At 42.4% G+C, this 21,941-nt stretch overlaps 1 protein-coding gene across 3 annotated transcripts; it reads left to right on the top strand.

Moving 5' to 3' along the window:
• Positions 1-14,241: 14,241 nt before the first annotated feature.
• On the top strand, positions 14,242-21,495 carry NXT2 (nuclear transport factor 2 like export factor 2; the record flags this gene model as incomplete). 3 transcript variants are annotated; one of them, XM_081042629.1, is made up of 5 exons in its annotated part: positions 14,242-14,561; positions 15,528-15,612; positions 16,619-16,705; positions 18,283-18,427; positions 19,300-21,495. In XM_081042629.1, the coding sequence occupies 5 exons, from the start codon at positions 14,470-14,472 to the stop codon at positions 19,479-19,481; spliced, it is 591 nt and encodes a 196-aa protein (XP_080898755.1). In that variant the 3' UTR covers positions 19,482-21,495. The 3 variants fall into 3 exon arrangements, with proteins under 3 accessions (XP_080898755.1, XP_080898756.1, XP_080898757.1); XM_081042630.1 differs by lacking the exon at positions 14,242-14,561 and adding an exon at positions 15,150-15,348; XM_081042631.1 differs by lacking the exons at positions 14,242-14,561; positions 15,528-15,612 and adding an exon at positions 15,834-15,884.
• Between the last annotated feature and the right edge of the window lie 446 nt (positions 21,496-21,941).

Here is a 21,941-nt window from a genome sequence, read left to right as displayed (position 1 = left end):
TAAAAATATCAGTGGTTAGTAGGGGATTGGGGGACTAGGGAGTAATGAATAGTGAGCCACAGGAAATTTTAGGGCAGTAAAATTATTGTGTATGTTGTAATGGTAAATATATGACATTATACATTTGTAAAAATCTCTAGAGCTGAATATCAAAGAGAATCTTTGGATATAGGATAATTCCTTTTTGAACGTTTTGAAAAATTCACCTGTAAAGCCATCTGGTCCAGGGCTTTTGTTTGTTGGGAGATTATTGATTACTGATTCAATTTCCCTGGTAGTAATCAGACTGTTCAGGCTTTCTGTTTCTTCTTGAGTTAGCCTTGGAAGGTTGTGCGCCTCTAGAAAATTGTCCATTTCTTCCAGATTGTCAAATTTGTTGGCATATAGTTGCTCATAGTAATTTCTTAAAATTTTTTGTATTTCTGTTGTGTCTGTTGTCACTTCTCCTCTTTCATTTCTGATTTTATTAATTTGGGTCCTCTCTCTCCTTTTTTTAATGAGTCTGGCTAAAGGTTTGTCTATTTTGTTTATCTTCTCTAAGAACCAACTCTTGGATTCATTGATCTTTTGTATTGTTTTTCTGGTTTCTATTTCATTTATTTCTGCTCTGATCCTTATTATCTCCTTCCTTGTGCTCCCTTTGGGCTCATTTTGCTGTTCTTTTTCCACATCCCTTAAGTGTGAAGATAAACTGTCAATTAGTGGTGTTTCTTGTTTCTTTAGGTAGGCCTGCAGTGCTATGAACTTCCCTCTTAGGACTGCTTTCGCAGCATCCCATAGATTTTGGGTCGTCGTGTTCTCATTCTCATTTGTCTCGAGATGTCTTTTGATTTCTTCTTTGACCTGCTGCTTTACCCATTCATTATTTAGTAACATGTTATTCAGCCTCCATGAATTGGTGTGTCTTCCTGGCTTTTTTTCCTTTAGTTCTTTTCTAATTTCATAGCACTGTGGTCAGAGAAGACAATTGGTATGATTTCAATTTTCTTAAATTTATCAAGACTTGTTTTGTGGCCTAACATATGATCTATCTTGGAAAAATATTCCATGTGGGCTTGAGAAGAACGTGTATTCTGCAGCATTGGGGTGAAATGCTCTGAAAATATCGATTAAATCCAAGTGGTCCAAAGTATCATTTAAGGCTGTTGTTTCCATAGTGATTTTCTGTCTGGAGGACCTGTCCTTTGTTGTCAGAGGTGTGTTGAAGTCCCCTACTATGATAGTGTTACTGTTGATCTCTGTCTTTATGTCCATCTGGACCTGTTTTATATATTTAGGCGCTCCTATGTTAGGTGCATAGATGTTTACTAGGGTTATGTACTCTTGTCGGATTGATCCCTTTATTGTTATATAGTGCCCATCTTTGTCTTTTAATATGTTCTTCATTTTAAAGTCTGTTTTGTCAGATATATGTATTGCAACTCCAGCTTTTTTCTCACTTCTATTTGCATGAAATATCTTATTCCAACCCTTCACTTTCAGCCTGTGTGTGGCTTTTGATCTGAGGTGAGTCTCTTGCGTAGAGCATATACAAGGGTCTGGCTTTCTTATCCACTCAGCCACTCTGTGTCTCTTGATTGGAGCATTTAACCCGTTCACATTTACAGTGATTATTGATAGATACATAGTTATTGCCATTTTTAAATTTGTAGTTAGATTGTTTTCATCTTTCTTCTATTTACAGAAGTCCTTTTAGTATTTCTTGCAATGCTGGCTTGATGGTAATAAATTCCTTCACTTTATTATTTTCTGGGAAGCTCTTTAACTCTCCATCAACCTTAAATGATAGCCTTGCTGGATAAAGCAGTCTAGGTTGTAGGCCTTTGTGTTCCTTCACTTTGAGTATCTCCTGCCAGTCCCTCTTGGCCTTCAATGTTTCTGTAGAAAAGTCATTTGATAGTCTTATGGGAGTTCCCTTGTATGTAACCCTCCGCCTTTCTCTTGCTGCTTTTAGGATTCTCTCTTTGTCTTTAAGCTTTGCCATTTTAACTATAATGTGTCTTGGTGTGGACCTGTTTGGGTTTATCCTGGTTGGAACTCTCTGCACTTCCTGGGCTTGTACGTTGGTTTCTTTTGTCAGGTTAGGGAAGTATTCAGACATTATTACCTCATATATGTTCTCAATCCCTTGCTTCCTCTCTTTGCCTTCTGGTATTCCTATGATGTGCATGTTGTTGCGGTTGATGTTATCCCAGAGGTCTCTTAAACCATCTTTATGTTTTTTAATTCTTTTTTCTTTCTGTTGTTCAGTTTGAGTGATCTCTGCTAACTTGTCTTCTAAGTCGCTGATTCTATCCTCTGCTTCATCTAACCTGCTGGTCATTCCTTCCAGTGAGTTCTTAATTTCAGTAATTGTGTTCTTTAGTTTTAACTGGTTGTTTGTTATGATTTCTACATCCTTCTTTATGTCTTCTCTAAGCTCCTTAAACATTCTTATCACCAGTGTTCTGAACTCTGTCTCTGACAGGTTGGTTACCTCTGCTTCATTTGGTTCCAGTTGTGGAGGTTTCTTCTGTTCTGTTATTTGGGACATGTTTCTTTGTCTCCCCATTCTGACTGACTCTCTGTGTTTGCTTTGATGTATTAGGAGGATCCCCAAGAGCTCTTAGTTCTTGCTGGGTTATCTTATGTAGTATGTGTCCTTTATATTTGACTTGGACTACTTCATTCTTCTTCTCTGCGTGTGCTCCAAAGGTGACTCTTGTGTTGTGCATATTGTCCTGTTCAAGAAGAACTTTAATTGCTTTTTGCTTGTGAGTAGGTGGGGCTAACTCCTAGGCTGAATAGTTGTGAGACTTGGCTCTGCCCAACGCAGGGTGTTCTGCTGGGTGAGAGTTGACCACTTAAATGAGGTTTTGCCTCTATGGGCTCTTGTTGCCTTCAGAGAATTCCCTCTGGGTGTGTGACTTGTAGGTCAAACCTGGTAGTACTCTGGTTTGGTCTGGAGTTGGCTTCTGGATATGTTGAATCTTGTGCCTCTTAAGCTGGGCCCTGGTAGGGCAGTTTCAGCACAAAGCAAATTACCAAGTACAACCACAACAACAACCAGAAAGAGAAAAAATCAAGTACATTCACATGTAAAAAACAACCGACAACCCCTACTCAACACAGGTAAATATATCAAAGAAATAAAGACAAAACAAAGCAAAACAAAACAAGCAAACCAAGAAAAACAAAGAAAAAACAAATAAAATGAGAAAGAAAACAAAACAAAAAAGAAAAAGCACAAAGCAAAGCAAAAGAAGAAGCAGCAGCAGTCTTGGCTTAAGCCCACCAGTAATCTCCAGGTTGTCCTCCACTGTGCCAAAGAGTCCCCTGCCTATTGCGCAGGCAGCACCGGTCACCTGGTGCCCAGAGTGAATTTGGGACTGTAGATTTAAATGCGTGGGGCTTAGGGGTATGGATGACAGTTTTTAGAGAGTCAGTGCAGTTTCTGCCCTTGCCTGCCCATATGCACGCTGACAGCAGCACCACCAGCCCTGTATCCAGTACTCCTGAGACTTAGGACACTTCGTCTGTGTGTGTGGTGGGGGGAGGTGGGCAGGAGATTTTTGAGCTGCTGAAAACCAGAAGCTGCCTCTGCCGCTTACTGCTGATCTCAGGGAGTGCCTCCTCAGTTGCACTTGCCCCGCCCCAAGCCAGCCAGAAGGGTGGGGGCTGGGGATGGAGGGGTCTTCTCTCTCCCAGGCCAGCCGCGTCACACTCCTCCTGCAGGCCCGAAAAGGTGGTGGCTGGGGGTGGAGGAGTCTCCTGTATCCTCGTCCAGTGAAAATCCCACTCCTCCTAGCCTCTTCCGTGGGTCCAAGCTGGCTGCCAATCTTCCCAGCGCCTGAGCACAGAGGCTCCTCTGCAATCTGACACTACTCCTCAGTTCCGGGGTCACTTTACGTCTCTGGAAGGGCGGGGGTAGGATTGGAAGAGCAGGGGGAGGGGCCCAGGGATGGAGTCTGTCATGCAGGGGACCCTGGTCACTGTACCATTTGTCATGCGGGGCGTCTGGCGCGGCAGCTGGCGGGGTCTCTGGTCCCGCTCCCCACAGAAGAACGCAGGACATGGTGAGGCCAAAAAGGAACACCCATGGAGCCATAAGTAGGGGAGTCATTTCACTATATTCTCACCAGCAGCATCCGCCTCTCTGCAATCCACTCTTGCTAGCCCCCATCTTTTCTGCTAGCGTAGCCACAGCAGTTATATTAGTGGCCCATGGCTTACGGGTTACAGCTGACAGCCAACTAGCCACAGCTGATGGCCATCTGATCACAGTTGATGTCCATTTACTACCTGAGCCAGCACCTTTCTATGTGAGGCCAAGAGCCTGGAAACTGCTTTTGGGGGCTTTTTCCCCACAGAGTCTGTGTTCTTTGTCTGCCCTAGGGCCCAGCAGCTGCCCGCCCCAGCGGGAGTGATCAGCTGTGGGACGCAGGAAAAAGAGCCCACCTCCTGACTTTTGTGCTCTCCGTTCTGCCCTGGGCTCCTGTCGTGTGGGGGACCCTGCAGCTGCGCCATTTGTCGTGCAGGGTCTCAGCTCCTACTCCCTGCCCAAGAACGCAGGACGCGGTGAGGCCAAAAAGGAACACCCACGGAGCCATAGATAGGGGAGTCAAACCAATATATTCTTGCTGGTGGCTGGGCTGGAGACAGAGGAAGCAGGATCTACATAATCTGCCTAACAGCAGTCCGCGCTTGCCAGCCACCATCTTCTTGCTAGCCCCCATTCCCTTCTGCTAGCGTAGCCACAGATGTTATATTAGTGGCCAATGGCCTACGGGTTACAGCTGACGGCCAACAAGCCACAGCTGCTGGCCATCTGATCACAGTTGATGGCCATTTACTACCCGAGCCAGCACCTTTCTATTGTGAGGCCGAGAGCCTGGAAACTGTTTTTTGGGGCTCTGTCCCCACACTCCACCCCTACAGGGTCTCGCCTCACAATCTACGCGACAAGCGTCTTCTGTGAGGGGCCCTGTGCAAGGAGCCTGGAGGTGAATGCACTATCCTGAACACAGCCAGGCTCTCTGACCACAGCCAGGTTTTCTCAGGGCACCACCACAGTACTTCTGGGCACAGCCAGACTTCCTGGGCTTCTTAGGGTACCACCAGTCTCCCCGGGCACAGCCAGATTTTCTCAGGGCACTGCCACTCTCTCTGGACACAGCCAGACTTCCTGGACACAGCCAGGGCCTCTCAGGGCACTGCCACTCTCTCTGGACACAGCCAGACTTCCTGGACACAGCCAGGGCTCTCAGGGCACTGCCACTCTCTCTGGGCACAGCCAGACTTCCTGGACACAGCCAGGGCCTCTCAGGGCACTGCCACTCTCTCTCTCTGGGCCTCTCGGGGTACTGTGCTGGAACAACAGCGGCTCACATCAAGGTGCTTACATATTATCAATGGTGGCCAGTAAGACACAAAAGCAAACATCAAACCAGTCCCACTACATCGTGGTATGTTCCCAAACAGTCAAGCAGTCCATTAAATTAGGGATGGAAGGCAATTCCCCATAGTCCATAGTCATTCACCAGGGCTGTCCTGGGGGTGAGGGATGACCTTGACCTCACCCTCATCTCCCACAGAGGACTCAGCAAGCGTTTCCTCCTGGGACTAAAAGTACTGCATCCGGGCTGCCTCAGCAAGCAGTTCCCAGCCCACAGGGCGGCAACAACCTTCGCTTTCTCCGCTTTCTCCGGCCTCTGCTGGTTGGGGAACCATCCACATCTTTCCACTCCTCCACGGGAATCAAGCTCTCCGGCAGCTGCTCCTCCTGGTCTTCCTCAGACTGAGTTTTCTTACGCACAAACTCCTCCACTGCCCTTCGGAAAGCTTTGGCCAGCACCGTATCCTGCCGACTACGCCATGTGTCGCGCAGGGAACCCTGCTCGCTGCGCCATTTGTCGTGCAGGGTCTCAGCTCCTACTCCCTGCCCAAGAACGCAGGACGCGGTGAGGCCAAAAAGGAACACCCACGGAGCCATAGATAGGGGAGTCAAACCAATATATTCTTGCTGGTGGCTGGGCTGGAGACAGAGGAAGCAGGATCTACATAATCTGCCTAACAGCAGTCCGCGCTTGCCAGCCACCATCTTCTTGCTAGCCCCCATTCCCTTCTGCTAGCGTAGCCACAGATGTTATATTAGTGGCCAATGGCCTACGGGTTACAGCTGACGGCCAACAAGCCACAGCTGCTGGCCATCTGATCACAGTTGATGGCCATTTACTACCCGAGCCAGCACCTTTCTATTGTGAGGCCGAGAGCCTGGAAACTGTTTTTTGGGGCTCTGTCACCACACTCCACCCCTACAGGGTCTCGCCTCACAATCTACGCGACAAGCGTCTTCTGTGAGGGGCCCTGTGCAAGGAGCCTGGAGGTGAATGCACTATCCTGAACACAGCCAGGCTCTCTGACCACAGCCAGGTTTTCTCAGGGCACCACCACAGTACTTCTGGGCACAGCCAGACTTCCTGGGCTTCTTAGGGTACCACCAGTCTCCCCGGGCACAGCCAGATTTTCTCAGGGCACTGCCACTCTCTCTGGACACAGCCAGACTTCCTGGACACAGCCAGGGCCTCTCAGGGCACTGCCACTCTCTCCGGACACAGCCAGACTTCCTGGACACAGCCAGGGCTCTCAGGGCACTGCCACTCTCTCTGGGCACAGCCAGACTTCCTGGACACAGCCAGGGCCTCTCAGGGCACTGCCACTCTCTCTCTCTGGGCCTCTCGGGGTACTGTGCTGGAACAACAGCGGCTCACATCAAGGTGCTTACATATTATCAATGGTGGCCAGTAAGACACAAAAGCAAACATCAAACCAGTCCCACTACATCGTGGTATGTTCCCAAACAGTCAAGCAGTCCATTAAATTAGGGATGGAAGGCAATTCCCCATAGTCCATAGTCATTCACCAGGGCTGTCCTGGGGGTGAGGGATGACCTTGACCTCACCCTCATCTCCCACAGAGGACTCAGCAAGCGTTTCCTCCTGGGACTAAAAGTACTGCATCCGGGCTGCCTCAGCAAGCAGTTCCCAGCCCACAGGGCGGCAACAACCTTCGCTTTCTCCGCTTTCTCCGGCCTCTGCTGGTTGGGGAACCATCCACATCTTTCCACTCCTCCACGGGAATCAAGCTCTCCGGCAGCTGCTCCTCCTGGTCTTCCTCAGACTGAGTTTTCTTACGCACAAACTCCTCCACTGCCCTTCGGAAAGCTTTGGCCAGCACCGTATCCTGCCGACTACGCCATGTGTCGCGCAGGGAACCCTGCTCGCTGCGCCATTTGTCGTGCAGGGTCTCAGCTCCTACTCCCCGCCCAAGAACGCAGGACACGGTGAGGCCAAAAAGGAACACCCACGGAGCCATAGATAGGGGAGTCAAACCAATATATTCTCGCTGGCGGCTGGGCTGGAGACAGAGGAAGCAGGATCTACATAATCTGCCTAACAGCAGTCCGCACTTGCCAGCCACCATCTTCTTGCCAGCCCCCATTCCCTTCTGCTAGCGTAGCCACAGATGTTATATTAGTGGCCAATGGCCTACGGGTTACAGCTGACGGCCAACAAGCCACAGCTGCTGGCATCTGATCACAGTTGATGGCCATTTACTACCCGAGCCAGCACCTTTCTATTGTGAGGCCGAGAGCCTGGAAACTGTTTTTTGGGGCTTTGTCCCCACAGCTCCCATGGGACTCTAGAGCCCTGGGTGCTGCCGTGCTGCTGCTGCTGTCAGTGCACTGTAGTGTCGCGGCTCTACAGTGGGGGGGAGCACGCAGCGCGTTTCCTCTTGCCTTCCTAGCTCCTCCCTCGCTCGCCCAATTAGCGCACCCCTAAGCCAACCTTCCACGAGTCTCTTAGCTGTTCTCCTGGCTTTTGTTTTCTCCGTTCCGCCCTGGGTCCCACGAGTCCCTGGAGGTGCGGGCGCCGCCAGGCCTCGGCTCCGCTGTGGGGGGTGGGCGCGTTTCCACTTCACTGTCCTGCCTCCTCCCCTGCTCGCAATCAGTGCGCACCTTCAAGTAATTCTTCCACGAGTCTCTCAGCTGTTCTGTGTGTTCAATGGGTTATATGTCCCGTTTGAAACAAGATCCGGAGGAGAACCTCCATTTCTTTTAATTACAGAATAATATTCTGTATGTTTAATATTTTAAGGAACTCCCAGACTGTTTACCACAGTGGCCACACCATTTTACATTCCTACCAGTAATACATGAGGGTTCCAATTTCTTCACATCCTCACCAATACTTGTTGTTGTCTAACTTTTTCATTATAGCCATCCTAGTGGGTGTGAAATGGTATCTCACTGTGGTTTTGATTGGCATCTGTTTGATGCCTAATGATGTTGAGCATCATTCCATGAGCTTATTGGCCATTTATATATCTTCTTTGGAGAAATGTCTATTTAGATCCTTTGCCTAATTTTAAAAGTAGATTAGTGTCTTTTTATCATTGAGTTTTAACAATTCTTCATATATTCTAGATACAAGTCGCTGATCAGATATATATGATTTGCAAGTATTTTGTCTCATTCTGTGGATTGTCTTTTCACTCCTGTGGAGCTGTGGAGTGAGGTATGTGAATAGGTGAGTAGGTCAAGTTACAACACTGCAAACCCTGCTGTCCTTATGGATGTTCAGCAGTTTTCCTTGAGTAAATGCTTCTCAGATTTTTGCAAGTGTTTGCTTAAGTTCTAGAGTTCTGAAATGTTAATTTTGACAGATTTTGCTGGTGTTTTCATTGATTTTATACATGGGTGTAATTGCAGAGGTCGTCACTCTGCCATTTTAGAAGGCTTGTCTAGATAGCACTTTTGTATATCTTTTTAAAATACATTATTATAGTATGCCTTTTATTATTTATATATGGATTTTTTTTACTAGATTTTCAGTTCCTGGGGCTAACATGTGTTTTTCATATATTAAACACTTACTCATATCACTGGCACTGAGTAAAATCCTTATACAAAGTAGGTGGTTGAAAGTGAATGACCACGTACGGCCCGGTGGCTCAGGTGGTTAGAGCTCCATGCTCCTAACTCTGAAGGCTGCCAGTTCGATTCCCACATGGGCCAGTGGGCTCTCAACCACAAGGTTGCCAGTTCAATTCCTCGAGTCACGCAAGAGATGGTGGGCTCTGCCCCCTGCAACTAAGATTGAACACGGCACCTTGAGCTGAGCTGCCGCTGAGCTCCCGGATGGCTCAGTTGGTTGGAATGCGTCCTCTCAACGACAAGATTGCTGGTTGCACTCCCACAAGGGATGGTGGGCTGTGCCCCCTGCAACTAGAAAATGGCAGCTGGACCTGGAGCTGAAATGTGCCCTCCACAACTAATACTGAAAGGACAACTTGAAGCTGAACGGCACCCTCCACAACTAAGATTGAAAGGACAACAACTTGACTTGGAAAAAAGTCCTGAAAGTACACACTGTTCCCCAATAAAGTCCTTTTCCCCTTCCCCAATAAAATCTTTAAAAAAATGTACCAAAAAAAAGAAAATCCCATTAAAAGAAAAAGTGAATGAAAAAAAAAGAAAATATTAAAAAAAAGAAAATATAGGAAGAAACTTCACAGACATTACCCAGAGTGAGATTTTTACTGATACATCCCCTCGCGTGAGGGAAGTAAGAGAAAAATAAACATGTGGGATTACATCAAACTAAAAAGTTTTTTTCACAGCAAAGGAAACCATCAATAAAACAAAAAGGGACCCTACTGAATGGGAAAGGATATTTGCCAATGATATATCTGATAAGGGATTAATATCACAAATCTATAAAAAACTCACTCAACTCAATTCCAAAAAAAAAACAAACAACCCAATTAATTAAAAAATGGGCAGAGGACTTGAGGAGACATTTTTCTAAAAAGGACATACAGAAGGCAAACAGACATATGAAGAAATGCTCAACCTCACTAACCATCGGAGAAATGCAAATAAAAAACACAATGAGATACCACTTCACCCCAGTCAAAATGGCTATCATCAATAAATCAACAAACAACAAATGCTGGCGCGGTTGTGGAGAAAAGGGAACGCTAGTGCACTGTTGGTGGGATTGCAGAATAGTGCAGCCACTATGGAAAACAGTATGGAGGTATCTCAGGAATCTGAAAATGGAACTACCCTATGATCCAGTAATTCCACTCCTAGGCATCTACCCGGAGAAATCCAAAACTCCAATTCAAAAATCTGTATGCACTCCTATGTTTATTGAAGCACTATACACAATATCCCAGACATGGACACAACAGAAATGCCCATCAGTAGATGACTGGATGAAGAAACTGTGGTACATTTATACAATGGAGTATTACACAGCCATAAAGAGGAAAGAAATCGTACCATTTGCAACAACATGGATGGATGTAGAGAACATTATGTTAAGTGAAATAAGACAGAAAGAGAAAGACAAGTACCATATGATCTCACTTATATGCAGAATCTAAAAAAAGAATAAGTGAATGAACTAATCAGAAACAGTTTTGGGGACAAAGAGGAAAAACTGAGAGTTGTTAGATGGGCGGGGTGGTGGGGATAAAGGGGAAGGTGAAGGGAAACAGTTGGTAACCACAAGATGGCCTCAGGGTTTTTGAAAATTGATTTGGGGAACGTAATCAATAATGTTGTAAAGATTTTGTAGGGTATCCAATGGACACATGTCCCATTTAGGAGACCACCTCAGGGATGCTGTAGATGCCTGATCATGGCACTGTACACCAGAAGCTAAACAATAATGAATGCCAACTATAATTTTATATATATAATGTTATGACTCGGTGCGAGGTCGGAGGGATAGTGGATGGGGGAAGGGGGTCCACAGTGTCAGGGATATAAATGATGAACGTCTAAGTATTACCTTGTCTTGTACACCTGAAACTAATTTAAAAAAATCAATAGCACTCACAATGGAGTATTACTCTGCCCTAAAAAAGAATGAAATCTTACCATTTGTGACAACACAGAGGGACCTAGAGGGTATTATGCTAATTGAAATAAGTCAGACTGAGAAAGATAAATACAATATGATCTCATTTATATGTGGAATCTAAAGAACAGGATAAATGAACAAAGAAAAGAGAAATAGACTCATAGATACAGAGAACAAACTGGTGGTTGCCAGATTTGAGAGGGTTTAAGGGGATTGGTGAGAAAGGTGAAGGGATTAGGAAGTACAAACTGATAGTTACAAAAGAGTCATGGGGATGTGAAATACAGTATGGGGAATATAGTCAATGATATTGTAAAAACTATGTATAGTGTCAGATGGGTATTAGACTCATCTGGGAGAATCACGTTATAAATTACATAAATGCCTAACCACTATGTTGTACACCTGAAATGAATATGTAAAATAATATTGAATGTCAACTATAATTAAAAAACCTATAGTTCAAATATATGGTGATGGAAGGAGAACTGACTCTGGGTGGTGAACACACAATGGGATTTATAGACGATGTAATACAGAATTGTACACCTGAAATCTATGTAAATTTACTAACAATTGTCACCCCAATAAATTTAATTAAAAAAAATAAAAAAATTAAAAAAAACCTATAGTCACGGGATATAAAGTACAGCATAAGGGATATAGTCAATGGTATTGTAATAGCTATTTACAGTATCAGAGGGGTAGTGGACTTGTTGGGATTATCACTTTGTGAAGTGTGTAAATGTCTAATCGCTATGTTGTTTTGTACACCTGAAACTAATAATAATAATAATAATAGTAATAAAATTAATAGCGCTCAATAAAATTTTTCTCCTTTCATAGTCAAGGGAAAAAAAAGAAATGGAGTATTACTACATGCTACAACATGGATGAACTTTGAAAACACTATGCTAAAACACAAAGAACCACATATTATATGATTCCATTTATGTGAAATGCCCAGAACAAGCAAATTTATAGAAGTAGGAAGTAGACTGGTGGTGCCAGGAAATGGGCTGAAAGAGAATTGGGAACTGACTGTCAATGGGAATGGGGTTTCTTTTCAGGGCATTTAAAATGTTCTCAAACTTCGTGATGCTTGCATAACTCTGTAAATACACTTAAAACCGCTGAATTGCACACCTTAAATAGGTGAGTCGTATGGTATGTGAATTATATCTCAATAAACCTGTTTTTGAAAGTGCTATCTAATGTGAACAGGCCAATGGCACCTGGCTAACTTAGTCAATAGAGTCTGAGACTTAATGCGAATAGGCTGGTTGCCAACTAGATACCTGAGTGGAAGGGGCTGACAGCTCAAATCACTTCCCTGATTGTTACAGAATAGTCCTTATCAAGTCAAGAGCAAGGTAAAGATTCAGGTAGGAATGTTGGTAACTCAAAACAGCTTTAATTCTGTTAGGCCTACACTTGACCAAGAGAGATGGCTACACAGCACAAGTCACAAGAAACCCTAATCAACCCAATTTATTGCTCATACAGTCTGCTATCGCACGGCCTCCAACTCTCTCCCGAACTGTACTAATGCCTCTCAACACACCGAAAGTTATCTAATCTGTCCCAACTTTATACTCTCAAATAGGTGGCTGCACAATCTCATCTGCCATGGGTAGGAAAAGAATTTTCCTCAAGCAGGGACTGTATGCCAGGGACTGACTCATTTAATTCTTACAATGGTGTTATGCAATATGTATCAATGTTATCATTTCCATTTTACAGATTGAAAGACTGAGCCATGGAATGGTTAGGTGATTTGGCCAAGGTCACAGAACTACTCAGTGGCATGGCAAGGATTTAAACCCAGACTGGTGCCAACAACAACGTGCTTAACCAATATGCCATTCTGAGTTCCAAGAAAAGCCCTTTCACACCTTTCCTGGTCACTCTTTCTACTTTTTGCACATGTGTAGTTATCTAGTAAAGAGCAATTCTGCATCTTATTCACCTGGTTCCCATTTGTCCCGCCAAACAGTTTTCATAAGGTTCAATTTCACTGCTCTCCAATCAGAGCCCAACACTGTTGTCTATATTATCAGTTTACCCAGCCTCCCACCCTAGTAGCACATCAATAAAAGTGCACAAAATTTTGTGCAAACATTCAGTGCAAAACTCTGATCCTTTCCTCTATCTCTAGATCAGCTGTCTCTTTTAAGTACTCACAACTCTTCTCTAGTCCCCAGCGTTATTACCCCACGGCAACAGCCACTCCTTTTATCCATCAGACAGGTCGTATCCTCTGGGCTTCTGGGGACATGAAATGAGGGAAGGTTTCGATGACGAGGGTTCACCTGCACTGGTCCCTGAAGGGCAAGTATAAATCGAGGGACATTTATATAAACATTCCAAAATAAACAAAGTATAAATAAATGCATGAATAGTATAGTGTCTAAGAGCAAAGACAGTTGTGGGTTGAAATCCTAGCTCCACCAGTTGTGTCATCTTGGACAACTTATTTAACCTCTTTGAGCTTCTGTTTAAATTCTTTAAAATCTACATAATAATACTTCCCTCTGCAGGGATTGGGAGGATTGAATGAAATCATAATAAACACCAGACACATTCTAAACTCTCAACCAAGAAAAGCAATAACTAAACATGAGTTATTTTTGGCAAACAGTAGTGGTTAACTTTGCCAAAAGGTAAATTGTGACCAGACCAAGATAAGACTTCAAAGATTAGGAAAATTTAGGGATGGCCAGTTAGCTGAGGTGGTTAGAGCATGGTGCTAATAACACCAAGTGTTACCAGTTCTATCCCCGCATGGGCCACTGTGAGCTGTGCCCTCCTTAAAAAAAAAAAAAAAAGGAAATTTTGCAAAAGTAAGAACAGAGCAATCGAAGTCAAAGATTGTGCATAGAGGAGAGAGAGAAAGAGAGGAGGGATAGAGAGAGGAGGGAGACAGAGAGGTTGCTTTAAAGAATGGGCAGAATCCGGCAGGTTACTTGGAACTCCTCTGTAATACATTACTGTTTCGTTTATTGTCTAGAACTCCCATTGCATTGTGAACTCCATGAGGTATGGATCATGTCTATTTTGTTCACCACTCTATATCAAGAACCTTGCACAGTGCCTGGCCCATAGTATGCACTCAGTAAATATTTGTTTAAAGAGTGAATGAATCACAATGATGCGGAGTGGGGTAAACAAGAAAAAAACATTCCAAGAATTCAAGCATTGATGACTGAAAGAATACAGAACATTGTTAGTGCGGAGGAAATGAGTTTACATTTTGGACTCTTATTAGTTTGAGAAGCCTGTAGTGCACTCTGGTGTTCATATTTCACAAACTCCCGTATGCGGAATTGGAGCTCAGAGAAGCAGTGGGGGATGGGGATGTATCGTTGAAATTTAGTAGCATATATGTAGCAATCCAGAGCCCGCGGGAGGAGGGAGACTTTGAATAGGAGACACGCCCCCAAACGTGAGGCCAGTAAGGGGTGAGTGGAGGAGGGAAGCAGTTACGTGGAAAAATAGCTGCAGTTAGAGCTAAGCCAAAAGACAAAGAGCCAGGGGAGGGGAAAAAAAATAAAGTATGAGACCATTCAGAAGAGACTGGTTTCAGAGCGACAGAGGAATGAACCAAGGAAGGAGTGACCATGAGGAGTCGCAAACCAGCCACGAATGGTAAGACTATATGTAATTGATTTGAACCCCCAGAAGTTGTTGGTGACTTTGAGATGAGCGGTTTTATAGGATGATGGGGAATGAAGTCAGATTGCAGCCGTAAATTGCTTGAGCTTGAATCTCGACTAGTTTATGACCCTAAGCAGGTTACTTAATCACTCTGTGTGTCTTAGCTATAAAATGGAGATGATTACTTCACAGCGTTATTGTACGAGATAAGTGAATATGGATTAAAATGCGTAGTGAAATACCTTGCTCATTGTCACCACTCAGTGAAATTTTAGCTGTTGTTAGAGAGTACGCTGCGGAAAGTGGTGAGTGGCACCGTAGACTGATCTTCATTTTAGGTCTATAAAGATGGAGGAAGTAGGTGAGCCTTTTCCACTGATTACTGCAAAACCAAATAGTGAATAATCTTAGGAATACTACTGAGATGTTGGGGTTAATTCAATTTGGATTGAGTCTTCCAGAATGTTCCAGATTTCTAAACTGTTCTCTGCCAGTCATGCGCAGTATCATCAAGCACTCTTCAAGGTTCTCTACCAGTCATGCTCAGTAAGATTGCGCACTCTTCTCCAAGCTCCTCCTATTTTTCCTATAGGCTGCAGGTCCGGTAGCTCTTTCCTCACGTTTCTCATTGATTTTCAACCAGCCCTGGCCCCGCCTCTTGAGGCAAAGAACTCCCCCTGTTGGACCTCTTAGTTCTTTTTTGCTTGTCTCAGGGAGTGGGGTTGTAGAAGTGGACAGTTTAATTTTTTTTCTTCCAAACTAAGTAGATATCAAACAAGTAAGTACACAAGACGGATGGGAGGGTACGGTGGGAACTGAAGGGAAACGACTTAACGTTGGAACATCGGGATCCTTTAAACAACGGACCCAGCTACTTCCGGGAGAGAATAGGCGGGTAGAGAATTCCGTGTGTTTGGCGGGTTTCGCTGCCTTCCTAAATATTTGGTCCTCCCACAGCGGAGATAGCCGAATACGTGAGAACGTAGTGACTCCGCCACTGACTGCACAGGCTGCTTCGAGCTCCGCGATGGCCATGGCTGTGGTGAGTGCAGGGGCGGCGCGGCGGGGCGCCTGGGCGTCCCGGCGCCGGCTGCCGAGGTGAGGTACGCCGGGCTGGCTGCCGATCATGTGGCCAAATGGCGAATCAGGACCTGGACCGCCTGGGTCCGGGGCGGGGCTCGCTCTCTGCAGACCCCCTCGGTCCCTACCTTCCCGACCCCCGACCCCCGACCGCACCGACCGCGGCTGTGCGATCTCTTTCGAATGATGGAAAGCACCCTAAGATGGGAACTAGCGAGACGCGGCAATGTTGAGGTCCTGTTTATGGCTTTCAGCCTCCTTTTCTGGATTATCTCTCTCTAACTTTCCGTCACCTGAGAAAGAAATGAAATTGGTTCTTAATTCGAATAATAGGCTGGGGTCCGTAAATGGCTGGGGAAGAAAGTGCTTAATCTTCCTGCAGGAGAAAACTCCAACAGCTTTTCTTTTCTTCAGTTTTACAATTCCTTACAAACGACGGTAAATTTTTATGTAATGTGAGAAAGTTTCCTAAGTACCTAGTTTTTCAAATACTTAATTGAACTTTTTTTTTTCCATTCAGCAACTTTTGATTTTGGTCATAACTTTTCACTTGAAAAGAGAACGCTTTCCTAACTTAATTCAGTGGCAATGCGCCCATCCCACCCCTTCTTTTTTTAAGGTTCAGACCGCAACATTTTTATTAAGGTGAATGTTTTGTAAAATATTGAAAGCCTAAAGTACTTAAAGTACCATCCAAGCAAAGATTATAAATTTATATTTGAATTGAGAAGAAAAAAAAATCAAATTCACTGAGGGGTGAATGAGTATATCCTAAAGATAAGTGCCTAAAACTAGTGAAAATTTAAAAAATTGGAAACTTTTGAGCTCTAACCTTTAAAATGTACAAATTTATATGGAAGAATGTGGACTATGTATGGAGCTACATAAATCATCAGCTCCCCTTGGTGGTTTTGTGTTTGTGGGGATGGAGGGGTAGTAATGTACACTTCTCGATTTTTTTCTTGTAGGATTTTAAAACTTACGTAGATCAGGCATGTAGAGCTGCTGAGGAATTTGTCAGTATTTACTATGATACAATGGATAAAAGAAGACGGGTGAGCATTATAGACTCTACTGTGCTTTATTACATGCCAGTTCTTTTATTGAGCCCCAATTCATCTGACTTGTAAATGTGTTGACTGTGGAATTGTTCTTTAAAAGTGCATTGCTTTTAGTGAAGGATTGGTATGGTATTAGGAAGTGTGGACTCTGGATTCACATACCAGCTTTGCGTTTATGTACCCCTGTGACCTTGGGCAAAAGTCACTAACCTCTCTTCACCTCATTTTATTTTTAGGGTGGTAAGTGGGAATCAATTTAAATACTGCACTTAACATAGGATCTAACATGTATTTATTTAAATATGCTACATTTTCTGTCCTATCATTTAACCAATTTAGTTAAAATAGTATTAGTGCTAGTGAAGGGGTCTGCCATTACAGGGAATGTTCCCGGCTTGTCCCTTTAATTACATATATTAATAGATAATTTGTAATTAAAGCTCACAGCTATAGGCGGCACTCACAAACAAAATCCCCATGGCTTGGATACTTTTAGTCTTCAACAGAGCAACTTCTCACTTCGTCAGCTTTTTTTTCATTGTGATTTATCCCTGAGCCATATCTTCTAACAAATTATTTCAGTGTGTGTTCCAGCCTAGCCAACGTATCTTATCAGCATAGGACTGTATTTTAGAAAAAAATGTCTCTGCTGCAGCTACAGAAGTTAATACCTTGTCTCTAAAAACATACTTTTTTAAGGCAGAAGATAAAAGAAATTCCTGGCACTGATGACATGGGACAGGGGCAAGGGATGTGACAATGGGTGTTTGTTTATTGTGCCTTGCTGCTTTCAAGTATAAAATAGCCACATACACAAAAACAGGCAACATAGTTCATTACCAGAGTCAATATATGTGTTGGCCTTTTAATCTAAGATAAATTTTAGAATTAAGCAAATAACGTGTCCTGTGGCACACTGAACTCCTGTGACTGAAGAGTTAACTGTTGAATTTTGCCTCATTGGAGCCTTAACTTACTTGACTTATCAAAAACTCTGCTTTAGCAAGTACTCGTGATTCTTTTGAACTAAACATGCTGTTTGAGTACTGGTAAAAGGAGCTAACTTTTCCTAACACATACAACATTAAGTGGTTCAAACATTAAGTGTGTATATAAACACTATGATTGAAGTGTATAGGTAGGGCCTGATTGACAACTTTGTTAATTCTCAGAAAAGGGAGGGAGATTAAACGTGGTTTGGAGCTGCAGGTACTTTAAACTTGTGATCGTTTAATTCATTTTAATACAGAAAGCAAAATTTTAGAACTCTCTTCCAGTTTGGATGCAGAGTTTTCTGGTTGTTGCTAAAGTGAAATGTGTGTGTGTGGTGGGGGACAGCGGGTACTTAGTGCCTAGTTTATTGAGAGTTGAATAATATCTATTCAAGGCCAAGATTATAAGGCAGACAGACACCTTGTTCATGTTGTCTTCCAGTGGGAGGGGCAGGAGAGTAGAGGTGGAGGTAGAACTTTGAAAATGTTTATATACCACCTGTACGCTTTCAGTCCACTTCTGTACCCTTTCAGTCCAGAAACAAATATATTTCCTTTTAATTTTTTTTCTCTTTTTAGGCACTGCCCAGGCTGTATCTGGACAAGGCCACTTTGATATGGAATGGAAATGTTGTTACAGGGTTGGACGCCCTGGCTAATTTTTTTGATGTGTTGCCTTCCAGTGAATTCCAGGTCAATATGTTAGATTGCCAACCAGTTCATGGTAAGATCATGGTCTTTCAAGGTATTTCCTTCATTTTCCTTTAGTGAGACCTGAGCTTTAACACCAAAAGCAGCAAGTGACTTTTAGTGGTAGGAGTATACTTTTCTGAGCAAGTTAAATATTACAAAAAGCTCAGCTGTCAAATCAAACTTTTGGTCTTCCTTTAGCTCTGTCTCACTCCAGTACGTTTTGGCAGGTTGTATGATTATGGTTTATTAAGGGTTATGTGAGTAATTGAGGCTAAATGTGATTTTTGTTGATGGAGAGGACCAATGATCTATTCTCCCTAAATAGTTGCCTTCTGTGCCTTGAAATGTCTCCAGAGAAAAACTGTACTGTATCTCTGATCAGTGTGTTTTATTACCTTACAACTTATTAAAATTCCACAGAAGAAATTGACTCTATCACGTGAGAGGATGACTTTTGGCAAGACAGGATTAGATTCAGTGTAGATCAATGCCGTTTATAAGATTAACCTCTAGGTGGGTCTTAAGTTTCTTTAGTAGTAGTTCAGGGTGATTTCTTTTTCCTTTATAGTTCTTGAAGAGAACAGTAGCTTGAGAAGGAAAATACGAAAAAGCTGTTAGAAACCCAATGAGATATTAATAAATACAAGAATCAAATGGGCCAATGTTAGAAATAAGCTCCTTATTTTAAAACTTTAGAGTGCCCAACATCTTCCTGGATGGAAAATAATTTTAGTGTCTTTAAAATGATTATTTAATTTTCTGGCTTTGGGCTTATGAGTATGCTTAAAGTAAATAAAGTTTATGAAACGTGGTTTTTTTTAGTGTTAAATTATAAGGAATGTATTGTAATCTGCTTATTTAGAGATAGAAACCAACCTCTTTTCTTTTTTTGTGCGGGTGAAGAGCAAGCTACTCAGGCCCAGACTACAGTTCTTGTTGTGACCAGTGGAACTGTGAAGTTTGATGGAAACAAACAACATTTCTTCAATCAGAACTTCCTGCTGACTGCTCAGTCCACTCCGAACAACACTGTGTGGAAGATTGCAAGTGATTGCTTCCGTTTTCAAGATTGGGCTAGTAGCTAAAGGGGGCAAAAGTCCATCTCCTGTGGTCCATTAGTTCCAGCAACAGAAATTTATGTGAATTAATTCATTTCATTGTGGAAGCACTATAAACTAGTTTGTGCTGAAACTAAATCTCTTTAATGTTTTTTATTCCTAGCAGCAGCTTTTCTGCAGCTGCCCGTTTGGCTCATTGCCCTTAAGAGCTTTAATGCTAGTTTTTTTACATGCCTTATATACATTTCACTAATGACATTCTTACAGTCATATTATAAACACATCTGTACGAACATACTGTGAAGCCACCTATGGCAAAAATGAAATCCTTTTATAATACTGTCTATGGTATATCAGCACAATGTAACTCTGGGAGAAAGTGGAGAAGTATTTCTTTTTCTTATTAGGTTAATTTTATAGAACACATACCTGTTTTCAGTAAACACTGGTAATACAGTTTTAGTATAAGTCTCTTTCAAATCAGTTCAATGAAAACATTACTAATTTAGGTTTGCATAACTACTCTGACATTAAAATCACATGTAGAGATGTTCAGTAGTCTTTTCATGTTAAGTAATCTTTTTTTATATTGATACATTCTTATGAAGTGAGTTAACCTACTAAAGAGGTGTAAAATGTTATTAGTTGATACCTGAGTATTGGATGCACTCAGTGACTTAAAGCAAAATTTCTCAAAAAGATTTTTCTTGGCAGCTCCAGCTTTATAACTTTAGGTAAAGAATGGTAGTGAGACTGATAGCTTTGACTGGGAGAATGTGGAGTGAGAAATACAGAAATCCAAGGTCGGCCAAAAGTTGGGAGGGGTGGCCAAATGGTACGTTTTTGGTACTTGTTTTCTACCTCCTAAAAATGTAGCCTATTTTTAGGATTTAAGTCATTAAGGTAATAAGTATCATTGCCAATTGGTTATGAGTATCACTTTTGTTCTAAAAATGATTTGCAAAGGTTTTTCCAGTTTACCTGATACTTATCGCTAATATATGTCTGAATTTATTCAATAACTTACGGGGGTAAAATATCAGCAATAAACTTGACCCTGCAGCAGGGTCTGACAGAAAAGTTGGAAACAAAGCCATTGCTGTGTCTGTCGGACACCTTAACTTCAAAGTCTTCCAGGTGAACTTCAGGCCAGTAGTCTCCTATGTATAATCTACTCTAAAGTAAGTCATTTGTTTTCTGTGTACTATTGTTATACACTGTCGACTGCATTATCTTTTTTTACTCAGTAAAACATTGAATTTTATGATTTGTTCTTCCATATGGCGTGAGCAAATAAATTTGTTTTAAAACACATTCCTGTCATGTAGCTAACTCTTTGTTTTTGTAACAAGAAAATAGAGAGCATCAGATCTTCATAAGTCCGTAAACTTCAAAAGAACAAATTGCTTCTTTTTTATGTTTTAATGTGTAAAGGGAAAGAAATACAGCTTTGGTTTGTGGTTAAACTTTAAACGTTGTTCCATTCTTGAATTTATTGTTTTAAGGTTTTTATACTGGATGTGCCAGCTTTGTTTCTACATTGCAACTCCAAGTTAATGTTTCTTATCACTTAATTTGAAAACCAGTAATTCATTTCCTCTGGCCCCAAACTACACACCGATATTTCTCATGTGTTAACAAAATATAATTAAATAGGAGAAGGGTGGAACTGCAATGTAGACCACTCCTTGTAGTACTAATCATAACTTGTGTGTCCTACTTTATTCACAGTGAGCTTATTCTGATTTCAGATTGGCTTTTTAAAACCACAGCTTTAGCATTAACAATCAGAGTGCCCCAACACTGCCCTTTCCCTTGTGGAGCGTAGTCTCAAGCAAAAGCTGCATATAACAAGCAATAACTGGATTGAATGGTTGTATACTATTCATGAAATATGTTTTAAGACTTGTATATGAATTGCTTTTTCCAAACTCTGTATAACTTTTAAATGGCTGGAACTACTATTATATGGACTAGACTGTATTTTTGACATACACATATTTTTGTAACTTGAAAAAAATAAAATTTGCCTTGTTTTCTCAACTTTGTTTTAAAGTCTTGATTTTTTTTAAGGCCCTAGAACAGGTAGTTGTTTCTTCACAATATATAGGTTTTTCAAATTAATAAAAGTTAGAATATTGAAAGCAATGGTTGACAACTTGGACTTTGTCTTTTCTCCAGCCCACCTTGTTTTTCCTCTTTTGTTACCAAATATTCACATTCCCAAGGTCACCTGTTTGACATAGCAGTGAAGATTCTGGTGAGACATTAGAAATTTTAACCTTGAGAAACTAGTCAAAATGTTATGCTCGGTAGGCAGTGAAACCAAACAACAGTTGGTTTCCAGAAAGAATGGTCCCGTTAACTTTAACTCTACGTTAAAAATATGTCAACAGATACTTGGAAAAGAATGAGAAGAGGCAACAGCCCTTAAAATTTTGAAAACTACCCAGTAATATATGCTTTGTTTAAAAAGGTAGTCCCAAT

This window comes from Rhinolophus hipposideros, assembly GCF_964194185.1.
Source record: "Rhinolophus hipposideros genome assembly, chromosome: X".
Classification (NCBI taxonomy): Eukaryota; Metazoa; Chordata; class Mammalia; order Chiroptera; family Rhinolophidae; genus Rhinolophus; species Rhinolophus hipposideros.
The sequence above is the reverse complement of the archived record's forward strand: the minus strand, read 5'-3'. Positions and strand labels throughout refer to the sequence as shown.